A 25,913-nucleotide genomic window follows, 5' to 3' on the forward strand; every position below is an offset into this window, starting at 1 on the left:
CCATTCGTTCTCACCGGTCACATGCACTAATCTACGTAACAATTTGTAATAGACGCGATGTTGACAGAATTGAATTCTATTTGAGGAGAAAGTCTCGTGGCTCCCGCTCTCGTGAGATTTCGGCGGCCATTTGCGTCCAAGATGCATTTCATAATACCCGAGTACCATTCGTTCTCACCGGTCACATGCACTAATCTACGTAACAATTTGTAATAGACGCGATGTTGACAGAATTGAATTCTATTTGAGGAGAAAGTCTCGTGGCTCCCGCTCTCGTGAGATTTCGGCGGCCATTTGCGTCCAAGATGCATTTCATAATACCCGAGTACCATTCGTTCTCACCGGTCACATGCACTAATCTACGTAACAATTTGTAATAGACGCGATGTTGACAGAATTGAATTCTATTTGAGGAGAAAGTCTCGTGGCTCCCGCTCTCGTGAGATTTCGGCGGCCATTTGCGTCCAATATGCATTTCATAATACCCGTCAAACTCAGTAGCAAACGACACATTGAAACATACTCATTGTTGCGCATCTATCTAAATCAATAAACGAAGCAAAGTAACATTAAATCATGTTTAAATGTTAATGTTGACAAAGAAAATAAGTGTATACATAATTTGGGCCATTTGAGAAATTACGAGTATTTGCTAAAATTCCATACAAATAATAAGTACTACCCTGTGCAATGTAAATATTTACAAGTCGAAAACTTGTAATCGTCGACAGTTTGCTATCAAACTCAGTCTATCTGAGCAAAATCGAGCTCGGTTTAAAAAAATGTGGCAAACATTCTTTTTATTCATAGTCAGATCCGGGAAGAGCTTGTGCTGCAGCGGCCTCTATCGGATATGATGGGAGAGTCACTTGATGTTTCTCAGCAGCGCCCTCGGACTTTTTCGACTTCACTTCCGCCTTTTCTTTCATGTCACCTTCCAGTTCGTCATAACCATTCAGTTTCACTTCCGGCGTCGGGCAGCACTGGAGGAAAGATTTGTTAACAAAACTGTTACCTCGTAAGAATGGAGGAATTCAGCTAATTTGCTGATTGGATTGTGGCTATCACATGATTGATGTCCATACGCTAATTTCCATATACGTCACACGTGATATCAAATGAAAACTGATAAGGATGTAACTGAGAAAGCTTTCTTTTTTTAACTGGCACAACAATGATAAACTATTGTCCCGCTGTCTTGTCAACCGGTGAAAAAGATAATTGAAAAAGTCGCCATTGAATGAAATATTGAATAACAAGTGGTGGAGCATGAACAAGTCTGATATCTAGCCGAAAGAAACAATTTTGAAAACGTTTCCAAGCCTTAACAACCTGACATTTTGTATTCTGTACATCGTTAGCTGAACAAGTTACGATATCGAACTGGCATATCCATGTTTGGGGTGATTTAGTTCCTGCACGACACAATCTACACTGTAGTCAAGAAATAGTTGGTCTGTGAAACCCCGACATTTTTCCTCGTACATTACTGTAAAATGACTAATTTTCACCGGGTTTGAATTTCGCTGATTTACCATTTCAGGCATATTCAGTGGGTTTTAAATTCACAGTTTTATCATTTAGATAATGTTTTCTATGCTAAATTTTACATATTCACTGGGTTTTAGTTTAGCGCATAATAAGCAAAATTAAAACCCAGTGAATAATTAACCTTTTTACAGTATTATATGTGGTGCCTTACCCTTTGTATACAGAAGAATAATCCCAATACGACTATGTTAGCCATTGAAAATGCAAGGAACGTGGTAACAGCACCAAAGGAATCTACCAAGACACCCCCTAGCATATTACCAACTCCGCTGCCAAGTCCCCAGTAAATACCGTGTAGAATACCCTGCATCGTCGCAAACGACTCACTGGGAACGGTGAACGCCAGAAACGACGTCAGCGCAGTCCAAACGGCGGCAAACGTGATACCTAAAATAGAAAATGTGTGAACAAAGTTAAAACTGAAGTAGTATTTTGTTGCCCGGGTCCGGTGTTGCGTTTTTAAATGGTCCGATTCACTAACTACACGTAATAGTTGTCTTGTCACGTGACAGTGCAGTGCTTCTGCCCTTTGACACAATTTGATGAATGTGGCACTACGTTTCACCATTAGTTACGGGTCTTCATCAGCATTTAAAAAACAATTGTGTAGTTTCATTTTGTGATAGGCAATAAAAATTGACTTTAGAGAGAATGTTCTTTCAAGCATTCGTCGTCAACCCTCAGGCTTTTAGCCAGCCACCAGTCAAAACAGCCAAACAGACTGGCAACTTTGATTTTGGACTGGCAACTTTTCCCATTTTTCTGTTTTTTTCCTATTGTTCTTTGATAATTTTACTAAAATATATCCAAAACCATCTACATTTTTTCATGAAGTTGAATTCTTTTAGACTCAGTTGAATTCCTGGCTAATAGCCTGTTAACCTTTTTTTAGCGCCATATTGTTTACCGACAAAATGTTGCTCCAAAATTTTTCTGTACGTATTTTATATGATTTTGACAATTTTGGCTTTGATTGAAATTTGGGAAAAATATGAAAAAATAGGTTTTATTCTGTGACAACTTGAATAAACAAGTTTGACACTGATACGGTTTCTGATATCCTGTGTGTTCATTGTGTCATATTGTATTTAGTCACGGATAAAATGTTTGAAAGGAATAGGTAGACGAAAAAAAACAACAACAAATTTTACATTCATAGAATCATCACGTTTACGTTTGTCACGAGGGGACAACCTCAGTCTGAAACAACCCGCTTAACCGGTAAACCCAGACATTTTTAATCATGTATATAGGTGAATCTGACAGTTTTCAATGAAGACATTTACCGATTCTTCATTCGTATGACGAGGCAAAGAAAACGGGAATAAACGTAAGACCCGGGCCATAGAACACATGACCACGAGTGGTACGAACTGTGTACTACATACTGTAATATACTTTATTGTCGCTTGGAATTAATTTTCGCTAAAGGAATGATTCAGTGAAAATAAAATCAAGCGAATATTCTTTTTTTCCTATATTTTACATTTAACTCGTCAAAAATCAGTGAAAATAAAATCCATACAGAACACCCAAAAAGTCTCTTCAGCGAAAATTAATTCCAGCTAAAATAAATTATTTCACAGTAATGGAAGTACAGTAACATAATGCATTTGACAGCTGGGCAAACATAAAAACTGTATTCATAATAACGGGGATAGTCACTCCCTACTGTTGACATTATTCGTGTCTGTAAACGTTCGTTATCGAGTCATTATAATGATGACAAATGGGTTGAACAAACGCTGGTACATCGAACAAATATGCCTGGAACCACGTGGTTCAAAACTTACAGGGCAGGAGCTGGATATATCATTTTGATGTACAACATATGAACGTCCTGCTTATTTTCAACGTATTTGCTTCCACTAGCGAGATCACAGATCAACGTAATTATTTATACTAGTATTGAGCAAATAAATGACTAGTAAGCAAGTTTCGAGTTACCTTGTTACCGACCGCAGGGTCGATACCACTGCTTTCATGGCAAATTGTATGACCGTTTTTAAAGCTAAAAGCGGGGGAGTCATCACCTGCACATGCGTCAGATGACCATAGCGTGTCACTGTTTACAAACAAGCGTCTACCCATGAGCCTTTGCGTGTTTAGCGTGTGTTGTTATCGTTGCTTGGGACTCAATTCCCGCGCGTGCGCAGGTGATGACCCTCCCGATTTAAAATAAACTAGCCCATCTGTCCACCGTAATCGTGAGTTCTAATCACGTGTTTCATGTATTAATTTCTCTGTTTATAAGTACAATCTATTGATATCACCGACTGAATTCTCTAGAAGAGATGTCTTGCAGTTGCAGTCGGTTTATTCTGTTTCATATGTGGGTACGATTAAAACGCCTTTCATATATTATCAACTTTCTATTTATACATTATGCAAATTCAAATTTATAATGACCGGAAGTACTTCCGAGCAGTCTATAGTTGCAATACATGTATTGGCATTGTCGCGCGCATAGTAGCCAAGTAACCAGAAATCTTCTATCTTTTTTTTTTTAAATTACACACTAATTACAAAAAAATGCTAAATGTCAAAAGTAAACTAACATGCTAACCGTTCCAGCAGATATGGTCACGTTGTTTCCTAACATTGGGTACCACGCAATACATGATATTTGTTGGTACGTACTATTAATACCCAGTATAAAATTACCTAGCGAGCACGCATGTGACAAAATGCATTATGGGCAAAAAGAAAATCGGTAAACATTCCTTACCTTGTAGTACTTCCGCCGGAAGTACCCACCATGGGTTGGTTACTTGTGAATAGATTAAGAATCGAAGTGCGTAGCATACCAAACCGAGGTACAGCACGCATATGTGACCTATCGACATTAATAACGGGTAGGAGAGGAAAAACATGATGACCTCTGACCCGTAAATTAGAAAGCTGGCTGTTCCCATAAGTAGCTGTGATGCACCTGAAAAAAAAATATTCATTTATTTATTTACCAATCCAACGAAAAATACCTGTTTACCTTCGTTGCGGTGTTGTATTTGCGATATGATATTCAATGAGATTTCCTTATCAAACTAAAACCTACTTACCGGGTCCATTGTTAAAGGGTCCACGAACGAGGATAAACAACGATGGCGGATTTGATGTCACATTCAGACAAAATACCACATGACGTTTTCTCAATTTGCTCAACAATGCGGTAAAAATGATGTAAAATACTTACTTACCTAAATTTTCTAGGTGCCAAAACAGGAATCCATAGACGACACCATTGCAGATTCCCATAAAAAATGATACAACTAATATTGAAGAATACTGTATTTTACTCAGTAGCTTGAGTAACGACAATAGATTGTGATTCGATGGCTTGTCATCAACGTCATCCTGAAAAAAAATAGTTGAATTACCGGTATAGCACTTTTCCCCCTCGGTAAAATTTTGTTGAAGCCGAAGAAGTTCGGGGAAGCTAAATCTTTTAATTTCAACATGGTCAATAATATTACCACAGATTACAAAAGACATCAGTATTCACAAGTGACATTACTGTGATCGACGAATAGCCCTCAAGTAACTGTGTATGATCTAAAGATTGACTGTTAGCTAAGAAGGGAGGGGTGATGGGCAATGTAACGGCTATCCAATCCTAACCAATCATAGATAAGCTTGTTTGTTGACATTTTTTTTCAACCTATCAAATTCTGTCTTGTATGTATCCTTCGACTTAACCTGTTCATCACCAGACTTTCTCGACCGAATTTGTCTGCAACTTTGTTCCTTATATTTACAATATTTCTGGAAATAAACCTTAATTTTGGAGCTAACAGAAAAAATTTGGGTCAATTTTCAGTTTTTACTAAAATAATCTGGCTATTTTTGACCCAATCTTCTTATGGAAAGTGCAGACTATAAACGGGACTATTTTGTGATGGAACGAGGGAACTTGTGGTGAAAAGGTTAACTGTGATGTTGACATGTTTAGTTATTGTTTTGTTTTGTTTAAGAAAAGACATCACTCATTATACATTTTGGAGGGAAATTAGGGTTGGGATAGGTCGGGTCTGTATATTTCAAAGTTTTTTTGTTTTTATATTTTAAAGTTACGCATGGTTTGGTGTTTGAAACGTACATTATTTATTAATTATTCACGAGCGTATTATTGTGGATTGTTGTTGACAGTTATTTGTTTTGTGTTCATTGTCTATTTTCCCTGTTGGACTTTTGTATAAGAGTCTACTCTTGGGTATATTATTTCCACTTTATTCAATTTGGCGATGTATATCCAACTCGCGAGGATTTAGAGGGAGACCAGGCGCCGCCCCCGCCCCCTTCAGTCCGCAAAAAATAAATAATTGACAAATCAATCGAAAAACCCAGTCCACCGGAGGTCTACTTCGGCCACGTCAATAGAAGCGCTCCTCCTTCGCCGAATTTCTGGATCCGCCATTGCAACTCCAATCCCTCGCCCACCTCTACACCACAGTGAGAATACATGCGGTGAGAATTGGAACTATGTCACGTGTAATATTGAACCACTCACCTTGAACTTGAATGTAGCGGCAACAATAAAAGCCCCTGTCATTAATACAGCAAAACAGTAGAACGCCACGTGGTAGTCGCTGTACACCAACTCGATACCACATTTTGTGAAAGTTTCTCTTGTTAAATTGAGCAGTGCACCGACAGTAAACGATCTGCAAAGACGATGAGAATTGACAACAATCCACGAAATGTTAAAAAATACAAAACAGAAATCTCACATCCGAAATTCACATTAGATGATCCATAGTTCCTATAAAACAATGGTCTATAGGTAATCCGACATGTGCGGTAGTATTTAGCGAAAGGTCGCTGGGTTCTATTTATATAGCATGATATAGTAAGGGAAGTTATTGGGAAATTTTTCATCCGCTCCAGTTTTTGAGAAAAAAAAAATGCACATGCCATGTGGAAGTCGCATCTATATACAAGCGGATGAACATACATCATACTTTCAACACAAAATTCCATATTCACAACTTAACTAACCGTGAGACCCAGTGGCCATTCAGCACACCGCTTATGAAAATGCGCCGTCGGCACAATAAGCTTTCACAGGCGGTGCGATGATTTGCTACATGCATGAATATGGTGATAATTTGTAACTTATAAAATTGTAAACAATTGGAATTATTAAGGTAGAAGCCGACTCATCATTTTTGAGAAAGTTGGTCATAAATCGCATGAAAGGTTCATTGGTTTATTATGTAAAATCATGAAGCTATTATACCGTGGCACCATAAAATAGCATTCTATTGTGTGTTACAGTGACGTATTTTGAGAAACTTGTCCTAACATTTTTCAAAAATAGTTATTTTTAGAACAATTCCATAAAGCGCAATGTTAAACAAAAATTGCATTTTTCAAAATATTTTTTGAAAAAATCAGGAAAGCAAAAAGTACACCATCCATAACAATACATTATTTTTATAAACAAAATACAGGTGTAAAATCATCGAGCATTATCGTATTCATCATAGCAAATACTTACGCCACACCGAGACCAATAGCGCCCCACACCCTTTGGTGTCCGTATTTATCCAGGTTTTTTTCTCCGAGATTTTTGAGTGTTGCCGTATCCGCAAGAGCTGAAGCCGGGGACTGCATGAACTCGCCGATCATAATCAGCGCCATCAATATCAGGAACAGCTTTTGTAAACTATCGTCATCGTACAACCAGCTTCGGTCTTCTCCGTCGTTCATCGTGTCTATGGCTGCCACGACCTCTTCGCTGAACTCAGGTTTCGCGGACCTCAGCACAACATGCGAGCGCCCGCTGTATAGATCGCGCGATCTACCGTCATGATTCGTGAGTTGGCAATTCCCGCAGCTAACGTGCACAAGATCGCTAAATGATCGAGATTTTAGACTACGGCGTGACACTTCCGTGGTGGAATTCTCTGTCGCAGTAGTGGCATTAGTTCCGTTCAAGAATTGCTCGACTATGTTCGCAGCCACGGGGCATTCCCCCTCCTTGGCAGGTGGTACAAACCCCAATGCCAAAAGCATGCCGATCCAACCACAGAGCGAAATCATCAACATTATTTTCCTTTTCCGGTATCTGTCAGCAACAGCGCCCCACAGTGGTCCGCTCAAGAAACCTATGAACGGTCGAACGCCACTCAGAAGTCCAATGCGCAGCGGTCCCAAACCAAGCTGTTTAAAATAGATGGTTAAGTAAGGAAATAAAGCACCAATTCCACCGAAGAAGAAAAAATAAAACAATTTTGATGTCAGCAATATTGGATTAATTTTACAGAATTCTCTAAGGTCACATATTTTATCAGATTTCTTCGGCTTTGTGTAATCTGTGGTTTCCTTGGAGACCGCATCATTGTTCGCGATTGGTGACATTTCTGTCATCTTACTCATTTTTTTCTACAATCTCTTTGTTACTCCTCCCGGCGGTGATTTGGATTATTACCTGTGAAGATAGAAAATGAATACAAAATTATTACATGTTGAAATGTCATTGTTATCGAATTGTCTTTAATTTGTTTACCGTGTATCAGAGGCATCTCGTGGGAGTTCAGTTTTCTACCATACTGCATATTTTCCATGCCTTCACTGCAATATTCCACTCTCTCCCACATTGCCACATTCAAAGCGAGAGGGTCGTCACCTGCGCAAGCGCGGAAATTGAGTCCCAAGCGACGATAACAAACAACACACGCTAAAAACGCAAAGGCTCATGGGTAGACGCTTGTTTGTAAACAATGACACGCTATGGTCATCTGACGCATGCGCAGGTGACGACTCCCACGCTTTAAATTTACTTATTTAACATTTAAATTACATGTCCTTTCATTGAATTTTTTCCCGATTTCAAAAAAATAGTATGAAGACCTGTAGACGATGGGAAATGTGACCATTTGGTCGCAAATCAACAAAATATATAGAAAAAGGATTTGAATGTCTCAGTCTTTGAAAAAAAAGGGCACGTGGCCTTATATATCACATATATCGCATATTGTACAAGATATCAATCGGGAAATGAGATTCATTTGAAATTTGTCCATATGATATTTAAAGGTGTAAATTCAGAGAATTCAAATATTAGAGGTGAATCAACACAGATACTGAATCCGATCACAAGAAAAAATAACATCATTATATCTTTTTTTCTTTTTTTTTTGAAATGGGAAGAATTCACCAATTTTGAATATCACTACGAAAATAAATAACGTGCATATTAAGTAACCACCACGAGTACTGACAGCACCACGTTTGAACAAACTGAAAACTGAAATTTTGAACAAATTTAAGTTTATATGAAATCCGTTAACTTTTGTCTTTGTACCAACTTGGAACAAAATAGTCAAAGCTTGTCCTGGAAATGGTTGAGGATCCATCATGATGATTATAAAATCAACATGGCCAAAATTAAGCCATACAAACAGACTAGCAAATACATTCTAACTTACGCTTCGTTAACGTCTGACAAATAATGAGACAACTATACCTAAGGCGCAAAATGGCCGCCGGGATCTCATTGACAGCGAGAGTCACGAGAGCTATTTGCTCCTCAAATATTGTCCCATTGTCCCCAGAAATTGTGTTGACTATCTCAAATACCATGGTTACATATGACAGAGGGCGCGATGGCGATTAGAATCGAACACGATCTGTGATATTATTGAAGCAACGTTGTTAGAACAAGCAAATAACACCGAACAGCAACTATGAGTTTAGAATTGTTGTTAGAACAAGTACATTTTGCACAGTGATGTCAGCATATCAGCATATAATTGTGCCATGCTTCTGTCATGTGCGTTGAAAACTGGGACATTTTGGCTAAACATCGCACAATCTAACATTTGTATAAAAATGACGAAAATGTTTATGTTCTTGCAAACTGGACTTATGATTTGCGGTCATTTCTACGAATAGTTTTTTTTTCAGTCTGCCACAATTATCTGTCTTTGTTCTTTTGCCTTATCCGGCGCACAGTAGCGGAACGCGCAACTGAGACATCACAAACAAGTCGATAATGTAAAAAATGTTCTACGATTTTATTTTCTGACATTAAATATCGACAGAAACACAACAGGCACGGATCTAGAAGCCGTACCTACACACGAATTGGTGACGTCACAAAATACATGACTTTCAATCGGCGGGGTTTCCTCGGTATATACGAATTGGTATATACAAATTACAATAAAGATACTTAAAACATTACACATCAGGTAAAACAAATCACGTGACAATATAATGATAATAACGGTAATAAATCCTAGCTTAACAGTTGAACAGAACGCTCATATAGTCAGTCGGGTCACGCCGAGGGTCACGCACTGTGTTGCAAAATGGCCGTGTGGTTGAAACTGGGTCATGGCGTGACGGGTGGGGAAGACATCATTAAACACTCTCAAAATCACAATAAAACGGGGAAGTGGTTGCATATTACGGCGTAGCCAACATGGGAAATAAAAAAAACGCCCAATACAAACGACATGGGTTCGAATCACACTAGATACACACTCACCAGAACCGAAGCAATCAGAAACCAGCAATCGTTTTGGCTTTTCCGTTCAACTCATCGGAACACTGGAGTAGTTAAAAAAATGAACACCACTTAACGACCAACGTCGTGGCGTGGTACACAAGCGTGCCATCGAAATAAAACAAAATTTGCTTGAAAAGACAGTGGGTTCGAATCCCGCTCGGAGCTACCGTAAAAACGTAAATCAAATAAACTGAAATCTCTCATGTTGTAAACAAAGAACGTAGCGAAAAAAATAATAAACCTCACAAAACTCCACCATACAAATCTGAATGAATAATAAAATAACTTGCGTCTAAAACTGGACATGGACGACGCGCAATTTGTTCAACAGTTTCCAGATTGTGACAAGAGATAAACAAGACCCAAGGTAAGTTTTGTTAAAGTGTCGATGGCGTTCCCTATATTACGAAAACAATTCAGGCAACAGACAAATATCTTCTGTGGTGTTGTGGAATTTATATTGTGTCTGCGGAATTGTTGATTGAGGGTTCGAAGCCAGCAGTTAACATTTTGTTAGAAAGTTTCACAATTAAATAAAATATCCAATGATACCGGTATATTTATTTCATTATTTTAACAACTTGCAATGCTGGACGTTGGTCAAACACGAGTTCTTACACCTAAATAAGTATCAAATATTTGTCGACACATTTATTATCTCAATTTAACAACCTTGTAGAGGTGTAAAATTATTAAATGAGAGTTGTCTACACCAAAATAAGTCTAAAATATTTGTCCACACATTTAGTCTCTCAATTTAACAACTTGTAATTGTGGGAATTAATCAAACGCAAGTTGTTTACACCAAAATAAGTCTCAAATATTAGTCCATACATTTATTCTCTCAATTTAACAAATTGTAATGGTGTAAAATAATTAAACGAGAGCTGTCTACACCAAAATAAGTCTAAAATATTTGTTCGCACATTTATTCTCTCAATTTAACAAACTGTAATTGTGGGAATTAATCAAACGAGAGCTGTCTAACACCAAAATAAGTCTAAAATATTTGTCCACACATTTATTCTTTTAATTTAACAGCCTGTAATTGTGGGAATTAATCAAACGTGAGTTGTTTACACCAAACTAAGTATTAAATATTTGTTGAGAAATTTATTCTCTCAATTTAACAACTTGTAATGGTGTAAAATAATTAAACGAGAGTTGTCTATACCAAAATTAATCTCAAATATTTGTCCACACACTTGTTAATAGTGGAAATTACTTAAACGCAACTTGTTTAATCAGTTGACATCAATGCAACTTACCCGCAGACAGTACACAACAGAGTATCATTATTGAGCAATTATAAACAGGAACGTGTCTTGGCATTAGGGTTAGGGGTCGGGTCGGGTCTGGTATGGGCAACGCAAATGGCAAACACCCAATTGGCAAGATGTACACTAACGGGTTATGCCATGTATATAGTTTACACAAGTAAAAACACAATATTGGCAATTTTTTGGACAATTGTAACTCAATAATAGAAATATGTTGTATTTCTATATATATATATATATATATATATATATATATTATATACACTATATAGTCTTATCAAATGCAAACACATCCAGTCAATCAATTGTGGTCTTGTGGTTCAGTTGTCTACACAGTGATCAGGAGGACCCGGGTTTAATTCCCATGCCTGCCAGTCTATTTTCGCAAACACTAATTTGCAATAAAGCTAAATATGAAAACAAATAATTCATTCATCATGACTATCCATATGGTTCAGTGGATATGTACAATGTAGGCAATATGAGAGATCGCTGGTTCGAATCCAGTACGGTTAGTACGATTTTTGAATGCTAGTGAAAACATTGATCCTATAAGTAGGACTTAAATCCCATCATTTGTGTGAAGACACTCGTGGTACAGTGGACAAGACAGTGCGCTGGGAACTCAAAGATAGCAAGTTTGAATCACGGACAGGACACTCCTACAAGACAAGATATGATAGACGTTAAAAACATAAACAGCAACTTCTTTATATCACCGTCCCTCAACACCGGTGTTGAGGGACGGTGTTTATATCAAGAACTCAAGTCAGAAAAACAGAACATAAGAATACTACCTCACATGGAAGCCAGTCGAAGTACGAACACAGTTGACAGCTGCAGGTCACGTGCTGCAGGTCAATGCTGCTCCCCAAATGAGTACCTTCTTTTGTATTGACCCCCCTAAGGATTGCTAATCCCCCTTTCTAACTCTCCCCCCCAAAATAATATATCGCCCCTTTTAGAATGTATTGATCCACAAATTAATGAATATTCATGAGCACAGAAACTGCTACGTCATGAATAAATTAGCATAATTTAAAAAAAATTGCATAAACTGCAGGTACTCCTTCTGGAGCCCTGCCACACAACAGTATTGTAATACAGGTTCTATCATGATAAATTGTATTCATGGTGTACCAAAGAGAATAACATTGACAAATAAATGAAAAATTATGTACGCACTGGTGGGCCACGTTCATGGAGGAGATGCACTGATCCGGGTACATATAGGGCTCTCACTGTGACGTTGTACGTTTACATTTTTGCCAAAGCCTGCATGCCGGCGAATGTGTGACGAAAAACGTCGTTCACTGATCAATACTGGGTGGCGACCTACTGCTAGAAATTTACCCACACATTGTTTCATAACCAGGAACACTTAACCGAAATAGAAGTCGCACAAACATGAAGGCCTTCATTTTTTATCCTCGAGTGCGAAAACGACCGGTACTTGCCAGCCAGCCAGTCTGCGCACGCAAGCAAAACAAATGTAACCGACTGCACATTTCGATAGCTATAAATAACACTCCATCTACCACTTTGGTTGTGTGTACAATTATAATAATATTTGCGTTTTAAGCTTTTTTATATTGGATTGCATTGTTGATAATAACTGCGTCAGCTGGACCGTCACCGTGTGCATGTAAATATCATAATTAGAATCGCTTGGCTGATCACGTGATTTAATACATGTATATTTGGGCGGGAACTACAAAGGCTGTGCACTTATCTGGATAGTGACTATCCTCGGGCGGGCATCCGGGCATTTTCACCGCCTGGCAACCATCGCGGTGAAAACAAAGGCCGAAATCTCGCAGAAAACTGTACTTTATGATGGTTGTTGAGACTCCCCTGAACAGTGTAACAAGATTAGCCCTACGTGTGTAACATATATAAATTCGGTTGTTCAGAATTACTTCAAAGTTGAGTTTGTGTTTTCTTGAAAATTTTGATCGGCGTTCCACAGCAGCGCGCACAGAGCCCGTAGAAATGCATGGTACAGTGGTGCGCGTCTTAGCAACGTGGTACGTCTGTGACGTAGCTCCGCCCCGATGATTTGTTGTGAGCAATGAAACGTAAGACGGTTTGAAAGTCGTTATCTGAATTTGTTTGCTGCAGGCGACAGTTGTCGACACTTATCTCTTCCGTCCCGTTTAAATACAAACTGCAAGTCAATGAATATTTCATTATATAGTCCATGTTCATATTGACAAGATAACATGGACATCTTTCTATCACAAAGACATTGCGACAAGTCAATGTGTTATCCAGAACCCCTGAATCTAAACGTCAACCAGACCAGCCGAAACTAGATTATGTTCGTTACAGAACCCCAATCCCTGCGTGGCTTTGACTTTCCCCATTGAAACTGAGGAATACTCAAACAGGATACAGTGGTCCTCGCATCCCCAACAATTTTTGGACACATACAGCAAGGATACGGCTCGACCTTGGACTAGTCCAACGCAACAATCAATATACAAATCACTACCAAATTGAAACTATGTGGCCTGACTTACGAGTGAACGAACTGTAGCAATTTCCCCCACCACGCACATAAAAATACCATGCCGTATTACTTGAACGGACGTCATAGAAACGATATATTCATAACTGTGTGACAGACATATTGCCCAACACTGTATTGTACAAGTGATGTACAAACACAATGCAATTTTGCCACATTACGGAAATTCAATTAGCGATATTAGGTCAGTCCACAGTCCCTCTTTCTGTGGTCAGTCTTAGTACCTAAATAGTAATGATATAGTATTGAGATAGTACAATATTAAATCATTACGGAAATATTTACTCTATGTTAAAAAAATAAAGAAAGAACGTGTTCATGAGGAAAGGGCTTGCAACTTGATGTTTATGTGTAGTAATATGAGATGGAGAAATCATACTAGTATTACGTGGAAGAGGAAGTAGCGTTTAGTAAGCAATATTGAGTTCCGTCTGATTGACTCAGCAAAAAAAATATTATTATGAAAAAAAAATATTTAAAACTGTTGATAAAAACGTGTAAGCAATGTCAGATTATGTTTTGTCCAAAATTAACGTCGAATTTAAAGCGCGAGGGTCGTCACCTGCGCACGCGCGGGAATTGAGTCCCAAGCGACGATAACACGCTTGTTTGTAAACAATGACACGCTATGGCCATCTGACGCATGCGCAGGTGACGACTCTCCCGCTTAAAAAAAATACCAGTACTGTAAATATACATACAACTTTTGATCGTCTGATTGACTCGAACTTTGATATTTTTGAAAAATACTGAAAAACAAATATTTAAAACTGTTGATAAAAACGTGTAAGTAATGTCAGATTATGTTTTGTAAAAATTAAAAGTTGAATTTAGAGAAAATTACTGAAATATATAGGTAAAACTTTCAATCATGGTCAAAACCGGTAAACAGTGGCTCAGTATGGCTCAACATGTACATTGAAAGTATGGAAATGTACATACAATTTAAACACAAATAAGACAGAGTTATGGCGGGAAAAACGCTCCGGCAGACGATAGGCAAATGCTGAAACTTACATTCGCATTTGTTGTCTGTGTTTTTATATTACATATATTTGTTTGTATTCGCGCCAAAAAAGTAATGTTTACATTAATATTAAACATTGCGTGAACATGTCTCATCAGGAAACAGTAGAGAGTGTCCATTGTGTCACGATATACAAGTGTCGCAATTCACAAAGCGATTACAAAGTGGAAAACCACTCCCGGCATGCCGGTGGCGAATTTGCCTTCCGCTGATAAAGAATGGATTTGTCAACAATTTAAAAATAGAAGCTATGAGGTGAGAAATCATCGAACACCTGTTAAAGATTATATCCGGTAATGGCGAGGTATTTTCACGGTGTTGGGTGACGGGTAAATACGAACATTGAAAATTATATCTTACTAGACTGATTCACACCGTCGCGTTAGCATGACTCTTAAAATATGCAATTTTCTATAGACCTACCACAAGCCCTCCCAAAATAAAAATTGGATCACCCTTAAATTAAAAACCTGTTTTCTGGTGTTATGAAATAATACACAAACTAACCATATGAGTGCAAGGATTTATTTGCGCACAAAAAGTTAGGTTCACATTTTTAATTTAACTATTGTTATTTGATCAACGTTTAAAAAAAAAAGACGACACTGAGGAGTTGATTGGCCTCGGCGTTGGACCGGTCATGGCACAGTGTGATTGAGTCCCGATTCGGAATCAATCATTCTAAGCTAATCTCACTGACGTTCAGTACCATGATTTTCTGCATGTGTACTCTCGCTGATTCAAATTAAATGGAGGTGTGGCGATTATAAATCACACAGCGCCATGACATTGTGATTACAACTTCGCCAGCTGTGGGAACCATACAACAGGTTAGTCACGTCACACGTCATCAAGTTCACTTACCTGTCCGATTTCGGGTGGTAATCTCGTTCATCCAACTCGGTTTAGGAATCTACGAATCGATCAATAAATCGTAGGGTTATCACACGCCTCTGACATGTCGGCTATCGCATCGGGCGCGACTATGAAATATGCATTGTCGCACGACAGCCGGCGTTGATCTGACACCCCGTCGCTGATTGGACAGTGATGAGATACTGGAGCTATCGAAGCCGACAGGCTGTGTACTCATAACACAATCGCTATTATTAATGATGGGTGAAAGAAAAAAGCTTCGTTTTGATTCCAGTACACAGACCCAATGTAAAACCCCATAAGCAGAATTTAATCACGCCGTCACGACCGAACACAGTTTTGTCAGTATATCGACACTGAGAGGGGGTGACGTATTACCATCAGACACACCGCGATGGAATGGTACATTTTGAAAGAAGATCCCGTGAAAAGAAAAAGTCACGGAGAAAATGACTGAAGAATAAATTTATAAAAACAATCCTCATACACACTTTGATAAATTACAGCAGCATCCTAGAAATCTAGCTCAAATAAAAAGGGGAAAAAAAACGATACACTACAAAGTGTATCTACCGTCGCCCGGGAGTTTGTGGTGGTCAATCCTAATAAAAGACAAAAAACTATTACTATAAAACGATAAACCAGTAAACCTTTCAAACAGTAAACAGTGTCCCTTGAGCCCATCGTGTCTACTGGTACTGAATCTATGTGATATAAACAACATATGTGACGTAATTTTCACATGTTTTCCATTGTTGGCGCTGTCAAACATTATTGTACATCCACGTGGACATGAACCCACCTCCCTGCACCCCGGTAAATACAGTAAATGAGATCTCCCTCATTCAATGCTGGCCTGCCACTCGGGAGATCACAGATGCGTGACCCCTGAACTAAAATATTCATACATAGAGAATTTCCAGCGTTTGCTATTTCAAAAAAGTGTTCATAAAGGAATCATTGACAAAGATACGTTATTCTATTTGTCACACGGTACTGCTTCCCGAAGACAAATGCAGACCCCGGATGCCGGATGCCAGCGTGACTTTCACACCTGCCCTCACTGGGGATTTGAGGAGAGGAGAACATTATTTGCAGCCGTGCCAGTAAAAGATGTAACACGTGTTCGTGATATAGCGAGTATCTGAATTCGTTAGTTACAACACTTACACAATGCAAGAGATTAAGAGACTGTGTTTTACAGTGTGCTTCGTCTCGAGCGATAACTCGGTCGAGAATCTACCACGGGTGACGTCAGTGTGACGTCAGTGTCAGAAGCCCGTAAATATGGTTCCTTGCTACGAAATACAAAACATAAAATGACGAAAATAAATTTGTCTAAAATTAATTATGTCAATTTATCAAATGTTCTCATTAGTGTAAACAGTCATAATTATTTAGTCACGTGATGCATGATCCCGAAGGCAAACAGGTCTCAATGTATCTCGCAATGTGCGGTAACATATGGTGAAATGCTGTCTATCATAGTTGTCTGGAATTATTAAAAAGTAATATTTACAAAATAATGCTTTAAGAGCATGCATTTTTTCTGGCAGTGTTTCTCCAAACAGACTGTTGTCACCGGAATAGTTCAGTCTGTCAGACTGTTGATGAAGGGAGTGTTTTTATTGCGCTGAGATTAATGTTTTTAATCATTTTAGTGTATATCAGGGTGTCAGAATCCCACTTTCCGGGGACGTGAATTTACACCACTTCTCTGGAATAAAGACATCCACGTCATGTTAAGGCGGGAGGGTCGTCTACTGCGCATGCGCGGGAATTGAGTCCCAAGCGACGATAACAACACACTCTAAAAACGCAAAGGTAAACAATGACGCGCTATGGCCATCTTATGCATGCGTATGTGACAACTCCACCGCTTTAAGTAGTTGTCAGGGCAATGGTTTGTTTGCATAAATACACAAACATCAGATTACGTATCGATACTTGTGTGAAAGGAACAATGTGCCTGTCTATAACCCAGAATTCTGATGCAGTGTTTATATAACGAGTATATAACGTAATATATAACGACTACAACAATGACTTGGGGTATCTCTCATACACAACACTCTCGGGATGGTACAACAATGGACACTTTAGCGATTTTAGGCGGTTTTTTCTATTATATGTTACTACAGCGCGTCGCGCTCTTAAAGCGGGAAGTACGTCACCTGCGCACGCGCGGAAATTGAGTCCCAAGCGACGATAACAACACACGCTAAAAAACGCAGAGGTTAATGGGTAGACGCTTGTTTGTAAACAATGACACGCTATGGCCATCTGACGCATGCGCAGGTGACGACTCCCCCGCTTTAAGTTTTTTTCTACTCGAAGAGTGCCAACAATATAAACACTGTAACGTCCTTTGTTGTAACAACCCTTGTCAAATTCACAATATCGGTAATCTCTATGTAGCGGACTTCAGGAAAGTATTACCGGTATTTACAGCGGCAGGGTACAATGTAACATGTGTTCATGCGATAGAGAGTATCTCTGCGTCGTCAAATACAATACTTATGAATGCCAAACGTCTCCAAAGAAGCGTTTAAAGCGGGGGAGTCGTCACCTGCGCATGCGTCAGATGGCCATAACGCGTCATTGTTTACAAACAAGCGTCTACCCAAGAGCCTTTGCGTTTTGAGCGTGTGTTCTTATCGTCGCTTCGTACTTAATTCCCGCGCGTGCGCAGGTGACGACCCTCCTGCTTTAAACACTTGACTCTATCTTGTTTACCGGAAACCATGTGTGTCTCGCTCACGTGACCATATAAATCTGAAATGTACCACGGGAAACGCTTTGTGCGACTGATTGTAAAGGTGTACTCTCTGGCGGAGGGCTACAGTAATATGGACGTATGAACTATGCTGATTAAAAACATAATCGAATGACGAAAGAAAATGTATTAAAATTTAATTACGTTAATTTATCAAATAATTATTTAGTAACGTGATCTGCTTGATATCGTAATTATCGTGTTTCAAACACGAATTACAGTCACGGGCCAGTGTTCTTCTCCAATTCGGATGTGTCGGATTCGTCTGAATATCGATGCAAATAAAATGTGCAACTACAAAGGTGTTGCTTCTACTGGAACGAGTACTTGCGAGTTCAACTTATCGGCAATCCCTATCTGGCAGCCATGTTTAATTGCCCAATCAGAGAACATTTGTTTCGACGTAACAAATTACTCCTTGCAAATATGCTCCGTCTCATCTGTCTCGGGCACCACGAGATTGTTTTTAACGCTGTCGATTAACCAGTCACATGGAATAACTTTGCAAATCAAGAAACTTCCGTCAAAAACAAAATTGTCGCGCGCGTCCGACCTTAATGGAGCCTCTAGCTCGGAGCTAGTTAATAAACCACTACTTGGGGGGGGGGGGTAACCTCGCGTTAGTATCGTTGCAATGATCACAATTTCTGTTTAATTTTCCGATTCGACAAGATAAAATAAACAAACCTTGAACGAGCCTAAACGTATGTGACGTAATCAAACAGATTATCAGGTGCACGAGAGACGGGCAAATGGTCAATTGATTTTTTTTATATAACAGTAAAAAAATAAAATCAATATTTATCAGTTTGGGTATTAACATTAATTTTTATAATTTAAATCCAGAATTTGTTGTGACATGTCATGACATGATCACGGAATAACTGTCAAACAAAATGAATAAATATTGACAATGCTTGTTGGGAAATACAATTTGTAAAATTGTTTTAAAAAAGAAATTAATAAGGCTTCTGATTTGTACTGATAAAATAACGCGCATGCGCATTCGACGTGACCAGTTAGTGAAAAATATACATACAGGAGACAGAACTTTCCCGCAAGTTTTCTTCTGTATATAGAGATCCAGAAGACCGTAGACGCAAATTTCTGCAAACATCTCGTTGACAGCGATCAAACCGCTTGTGTTACTCGGAGTTTCACCAACTCTGTTGTCATACTTTGTGAAGTACTCGGACCGTGTTCGGTGGATGTGACGTCACTCTCGCGCAAACGAAGAACACACGATTGTCTCTTCAATCTAAATTCCCTAACAAACTTTTAATTAATAATAAACAACAAATATTCAGAGGTTTTATTTTATGATGTCATAGTAACTATATTTACATATTTGACATGTTTGTTTCTTCTACTTCTTTGAAAATAGTTTTAGGACACGTGGCAGCCATGAACAGCGAATGTCACGTGATTTCTTTCCATACCGGGTGTATGTGCATATTACCAGTGTTGCACGGGTTTCATGTTCTCTGTACGTAATAAGCTCGGTTATTAAGCATCCTTTCTTGGGGGATGCCCGGTGGCCGAGGGGAAGACGTGTAGTGGCGTGAAGCTAGGCGATTTGGTGCCGTACGCGAGCGTCAGTTCGAGTCACGCACGCAGTACGTGTTTACTATAATTTGACGTAGTATTTACCTTGCCGTTTATTCGGTGTTATTTGCTTACTTTTTTCTATATACAGGTTGCCACAGAAACCATAGAACTATGGGACTATTTGACGTAGTATTTACCTTAAAGTAAGCAAATAACACCGAATAAACGGCAAGGTAAAGACTATGTCTAATTATAGTAAACACGTACTGCGTGCGTGACTCGAACCGGCGCTCGCGTACGGCACCTAATCGCCTAGCTTCACGCCACTACACGTCTTCCCCTCGGCCACCGGGCATCCCCCAAAAAGGATGCTTAATAACCGAGCTTATTACGTGCAGAGAACATGAAACCCGTCCACGCGATCCGCGCCACACAGCGTGGCCAGAATGAGGCAAAGGCCTTCAGATCTGGCTGTAGTAGGATGGTGAAAGTAATGGTACAGCATTGTAACAGTGAATAAGTACTGAGAAATAATTCTAAACTCATAGTTGCTGTCGACATAAACACGCTGTGTGGCGCGGATCGCGTGGACGGGTTTCATGTTCTCTGCACGTAATAAGCTCGGTTATTAAGCATCCTTTTTTGGGGATGCCCGGTGGCCGAGGGGAAGACGTGTAGTGGCGTGAAGCTAGGCGATTAGGTGCCGTACGCGAGCGCCGGTTCGAGTCACGCACGCAGTACGTGTTTACTATAATTAGACATAGTCTTTACCTTGCCGTTTATTCGGTGTTATTTGCTTACTTTACTTCCTATGTCGACAGCAACTATGAGTTTAGTATTTACCTTGCCGTTTATTCGGTGTTATTTGCTTACTTTTTTCTATATACAGGTTGCCACAGAAACCATATTCCATAGAACTATGGGACTATGTGACAGGCCTATGTTAATTTAACTTGAATGTATACATACTGCACATTTTACTGCAGAAACTACTAGTATATTCCAAGTTTGAAATGTTACAGGAGTGAGAAGACAACATGATGTGATCGCTGCTCCAAGTAACTATTTAAATTGATGTATATGACGTTATTCTAGCGTGATCCAGGACAGAGTAAGCACCTGCAGACCGGCGTGCGGCAGACATTACTCCCCCCCCCCCCAAAAAAAAAAAAAATTTTGCATTCGGTAATAACTGAATCTTAACGAGTGGCTTTAGCTCCTTGATGCTTGGTCGGTCAGTTCGTTTGCGCATGTACTCAACTCCGAGTCGGGCACAACTAACGCTGCGCCATAGTACCTGTTGATGCTTTCAGCCTATATGACTGAGTTAATTCAATATTCAATCGTGACAGCACGTCGATTTAACGTGAAACGTACACCGTCCGGTGCACAGTTCTTTGTTGTTTTCGACATATTGTGATATAATAATACTGTTTCAAGCTTCGAGCGCTCAATGCCAGGACTGACGATGCTTCGAAAAACAAAGTTGCTATGGTAACCATAGCATGATGTAAACACGTTTAAACTTACCTTTGAAAAAACTGTCCTCCCATACGTCGAAACATTTGCACGATTTTAGCCGCACTCGCGCTCGATCAATCCCCTAAACTGGAACGCAATTTATCTCCATATGCTGTGGACTCTAAACGGACCACTTAAGTTATTGGATATTATTATTGCACTGCGTTTCGGAGAGTTATTTACCCTCGCCTGAATATGCATTGCTCATGTATTGAGAATGTCTGTACTCTGTGCTAGGGAGCCTGCTTTCCGCCAGTTTACCACTCATAGTATTTACAGCTTTCAAACATACAACGCGGAATAAAAATAAAAGACTACTCAGTTCGAACACTGATTTTAAATTTGCATTGCTTTCTATGAAGCAATTATGACGTCATTCCTACAATTTGTCCTGAAATTTTCGAGTACTGTGGATGATATGAATTCAAAATATTGATATAAATGTTCAAAATATTTCAACTTGAGTTTCGCATAATACATTGCCATATGCCAAGATTATTTTCTCATGTTACTCAGTTAATTTCGAGCGCATACTCAGCGCTGTTAAGTCTCACAGACTGAGCGAACGTTTTGATTTCGTTAGTTTCTACATTATACGTGGCATTCATTTAACCCTCTCAACACCATCATTTTCCCGCCATAATTCTGGTTCAGCATGATTTTTTGTCTAATTTCTTTGTTAATTTTTAGACCAAATGTACTTTCTCATTGCTTATATGCTTTTAGACTTGCTTGCAGTCTGTTACAATTCCGGTGAAAAACAATTAAAAAATAAATATAAATTGCGTAAAACGCGAAAGTCCTTTGACTGCAACATCCCATGTTTACGCAATTTATATTTATTTTTCAAGAATTTTTCATCGGAATCGCAACAGACTGTAAGCAAGTCAAACATGCTTCATAACAAATTTTTATATTTTCTATATATTTTTTTTTATATTTTTGGACCAACTAGACATAATTTCCAACTGACAAGTCTTGATCAAAATTTTGTAAATTTCGGAAAAATATTTATAATTTAATTATGTCTGATCTTATTTTGTAAAACGTGTCTAAAGTGTACTGTGGCGTTTAAAAGGTCAACCTGTGTACATATCATATATTATTACACATGCTATTGGACACCCCCCCCCCCCCGTTTAGAATGTTACCTATAGCAGAGTCCTCAATGTTCAGTAATCAGTTGGAGCTGATATTACCAGAAACGAACAAAATAATAACTGTGTTTAATTTCCGTTTAATTATTATGCAAATCGTGTGCCTTATTTATTATTTGAATAACTCAATATATAATGATGTTATTATAAACTATATTATTTATGCATTTAGTGAATGTCATTGACCCCGATCCATTGTATTTTATTATTATCAACTGAACGGACGATTTACAACATTTTGCATTTTGCATTACGTGATGATTATTAACAATATGGTAAAAAAAAATCTCCATTACTATGTAACTTAGTTAATCGGTTGCGTAGTGCAAACAAGTATTTTGAAAATATGGACCAAAAATGAAATAAATTACCAACACGGAACTTTATTATTTCTATTTCAATGTATTTTTAAAACCCATACTAGTATTTTAATTTAATGAAAGTGTGATGACACTGTGAGGGCGCTAAAGGAGGGAAGTTCGTAACTTATGCACCATACTTACGGGCAATAAAAGTTTGTACGGAGAGCTGAAAACAACAGACACTCTAGCATATTACTACAGTTAACGAATTTGCGAATAAGTATATTTATTCAACTGCAGAACATACGTCACTGATTATCAACATCTGTTTTGTCAGATCAAATTTTACTTCTATGTCATGCGCATCGCGATGAACCAGCTTCTGCACGAGACTTCAAATTGATGACGTAACAGAACCCAGTATCGCACGCACCGTACTGAAACCGGAAATGAACTCCCGCCTTCTTTCTTAAAGCGGGGGAGTCGTCACCTGCGCCTGCGTCAGATGGCCTTAGCGTGTCATTGTTTACAAACAAGCGTTTACTCATGAGCCTTTGCGTTTTAGCGTGTGTTGTTATCGTCGCTTGGAACTCAATTCCCGCTCGTGCGCAGGTGACGACCCTCCCACTTTAAGTTTATGAAATTTTAATTATTTTTTGATGGGAGGGGTTGTAGCGCATGATGTTCGAGGTTAAGCTAGAATAAAACGAATTCACACCATCACGTGATCAAAATCGACCAATACGGCAGGCGAATCAGATTAGTTCAACCGCCACCTTATATATACACAGTATCTCGCAACAGATGGGCATACCGACAAAAGAGTTTAATGCATTGTGTTTATTGGACCTGTCGTCATGACTACCATTATAATAATTATGCACATCATGTGTTGGTTTCGACGTTATTGTTTTAATTGGTGCGTTTAAATAGTAAGTCGACGCTTTTATACTCTATAAATATTTTCAGCTTCGATGGCATTTACGTATTATTCTTTGTGTCTTTGTAATTGTGACGCAATAGTGAATTGGGCAAACCCACGGCGTGGAATGATGACTTCAGTTATTACAAATATTTGTTTGAGCTGCCAGCGTGAGTGACTGGAACGTGTTGAGTCTTGTCTTTCGAGGCAGACTCCAGTCACGCACACATTTTATTTCAATAAACGTGATACATCTTTGTCGTGTGCATTTCGTAGTTTTTTTTTCAACGTTAACGTCAACGACAAATTTTCAGCTGTTACTGGTGAAATGTGGTATTTCTATTTTGGGGAAGAAATTGAGTTTAACAATTTGGAAAAAGCGATAGTATCTGTAAACGGAATGTTCAACCAAACAGATAGCCTTCTTAATATTACTAGTAAATGTATATCGGTCGCCGTTCTCTCTGTATCGACGTTGGTGGCGCTGTCACGAAATATGAGCTGTGAGCGTCCGGGAAGCAAGGTTAGCAATGAGGTGGTTGGAGGAAACCATTTTTATTTTAATCGCATCTACATTTTGTACATTACTGTGGCATACTAAAATAGTTTATCCCCCTGTTTCCAAATGAGTAACTCTTACTCGCAACTTTGTCATCACTCGCTCGAACGGTTTTGTATCCAATCGCAAATGGTATTCACGAACTTGAAAGTCAAATTAAGCATTCGATTGAACGCGATAACAACGCTATCGTGCAATAAGATTCGCCGTTATAAATATTTAGACCTTCAATATGGCCGATTTCGTCATTCTTGCATGAAAAATGCCTTGCACACGAACACCTCACCTGGGGTATTTGAAACCGAAATTATCGTTCAACTTAACGGAGCCAATCAGCGACAGTCTGACAGTTGAACGATAATTCACTCGCTGTCAAAAAAAAAAAAAAAAAAAAAATAGCGTGGAGTGAGCACTGTCCAAAGGCACAAGCCGAATCCCGGACATCACATACATCCTACAAAGTCGTGTATCCATGGTTACATCTACGATACTATGACAATACACCTTGTGGTCTAATATCTTCAATATATTGAGTCTATCTGGACAGTAACGATGACTTCTTCCGCATGACAAAGTCTAATTGTAACCGACGGAATGATTTCCACCGTGACGATAGATAAGTTAGGCAGCCTAATTTTGATTCAATTTATTTATTATTATTTTGTATTACACAGATCAGCAGGCAGCATTTTGGAGACAAATCGGATACATAAACACTGAACTGCGACTGTAAATTTGTAAGAAAAACAAACTTAGTGTACGACTGTGCCCTTTTTCGCTAATTTGAGTGTTCTTTAAAAAGTGTAGGCAATCAAAATACAAGTGCATCGCATCGCATGCATCGCATCGCATCGCATCGCATCGCATCGCATACAAGTGAATGCATCGCCATTCTCAAGATAATTCGCAATGTATACTACATCACCATAACAACCAAATAAGTAGACGCACATTATGGTTAAAAACTGTTTGTGTCGTCGTCGCCAGAATAATCTGTAATAGACTTTATTTTAGAAGGACTGTGATTTTACGTACATTTTGCAAAACTTTTTTCAACTTCATTAAACGGTTTACGGAATTCTATGGATGTGATTGAAACATTGCTGACAGGAGCGGATTTAGAGGGAGCATGGGCTTCGCGCCAACTTATCGCCTCCCCACCATTCCAGAATCCTAGGATCCGCCCCTGGCTGACTGTCGATCCGAGCGTACTAAAACCAGCACACCGTGGCATACCATCCTATGCTCGCACTGTTTCCCGATATCTGATCAGCCACGCCTCAGTATATCGCCCTCAACGGTAACACTCGCGTCATTGACGAATCTCTCATAGAGGGCAGTCTCAAAAA

General features: G+C 38.9%; 1 protein-coding gene across 2 annotated transcripts; it reads right to left on the reverse strand.

Annotated features, from left to right (window-relative positions):
• Positions 1 to 564: 564 nt before the first annotated feature.
• Positions 565 to 21,745, reverse strand: LOC100367986 (major facilitator superfamily domain-containing protein 6-like). Of its 2 annotated transcripts, none has more exons than XM_085494237.1 (7): positions 21,634 to 21,745; positions 7,049 to 7,981; positions 6,059 to 6,212; positions 4,749 to 4,905; positions 4,280 to 4,483; positions 1,703 to 1,938; positions 565 to 983 (listed from the first exon to the last, which is right to left on the reverse strand). In XM_085494237.1, the coding sequence occupies exons 2-7, from the start codon at positions 7,927 to 7,929 to the stop codon at positions 801 to 803; spliced, it is 1,815 nt and encodes a 604-aa protein (XP_085350363.1). In that variant the 5' UTR covers positions 7,930 to 7,981; positions 21,634 to 21,745; the 3' UTR covers positions 565 to 800. The 2 variants fall into 2 exon arrangements, with proteins under 2 accessions (XP_085350363.1, XP_085350364.1); XM_085494238.1 differs by lacking the exon at positions 21,634 to 21,745 and adding an exon at positions 15,768 to 15,936.
• Positions 21,746 to 25,913: the final 4,168 nt, after the last annotated feature.

Source organism: Saccoglossus kowalevskii, chromosome 20 (assembly GCF_978046115.1).
Source record: "Saccoglossus kowalevskii chromosome 20, keSacKowa6.1, whole genome shotgun sequence".
Lineage (NCBI taxonomy): Eukaryota > Metazoa > Hemichordata > Enteropneusta > Harrimaniidae > Saccoglossus > Saccoglossus kowalevskii.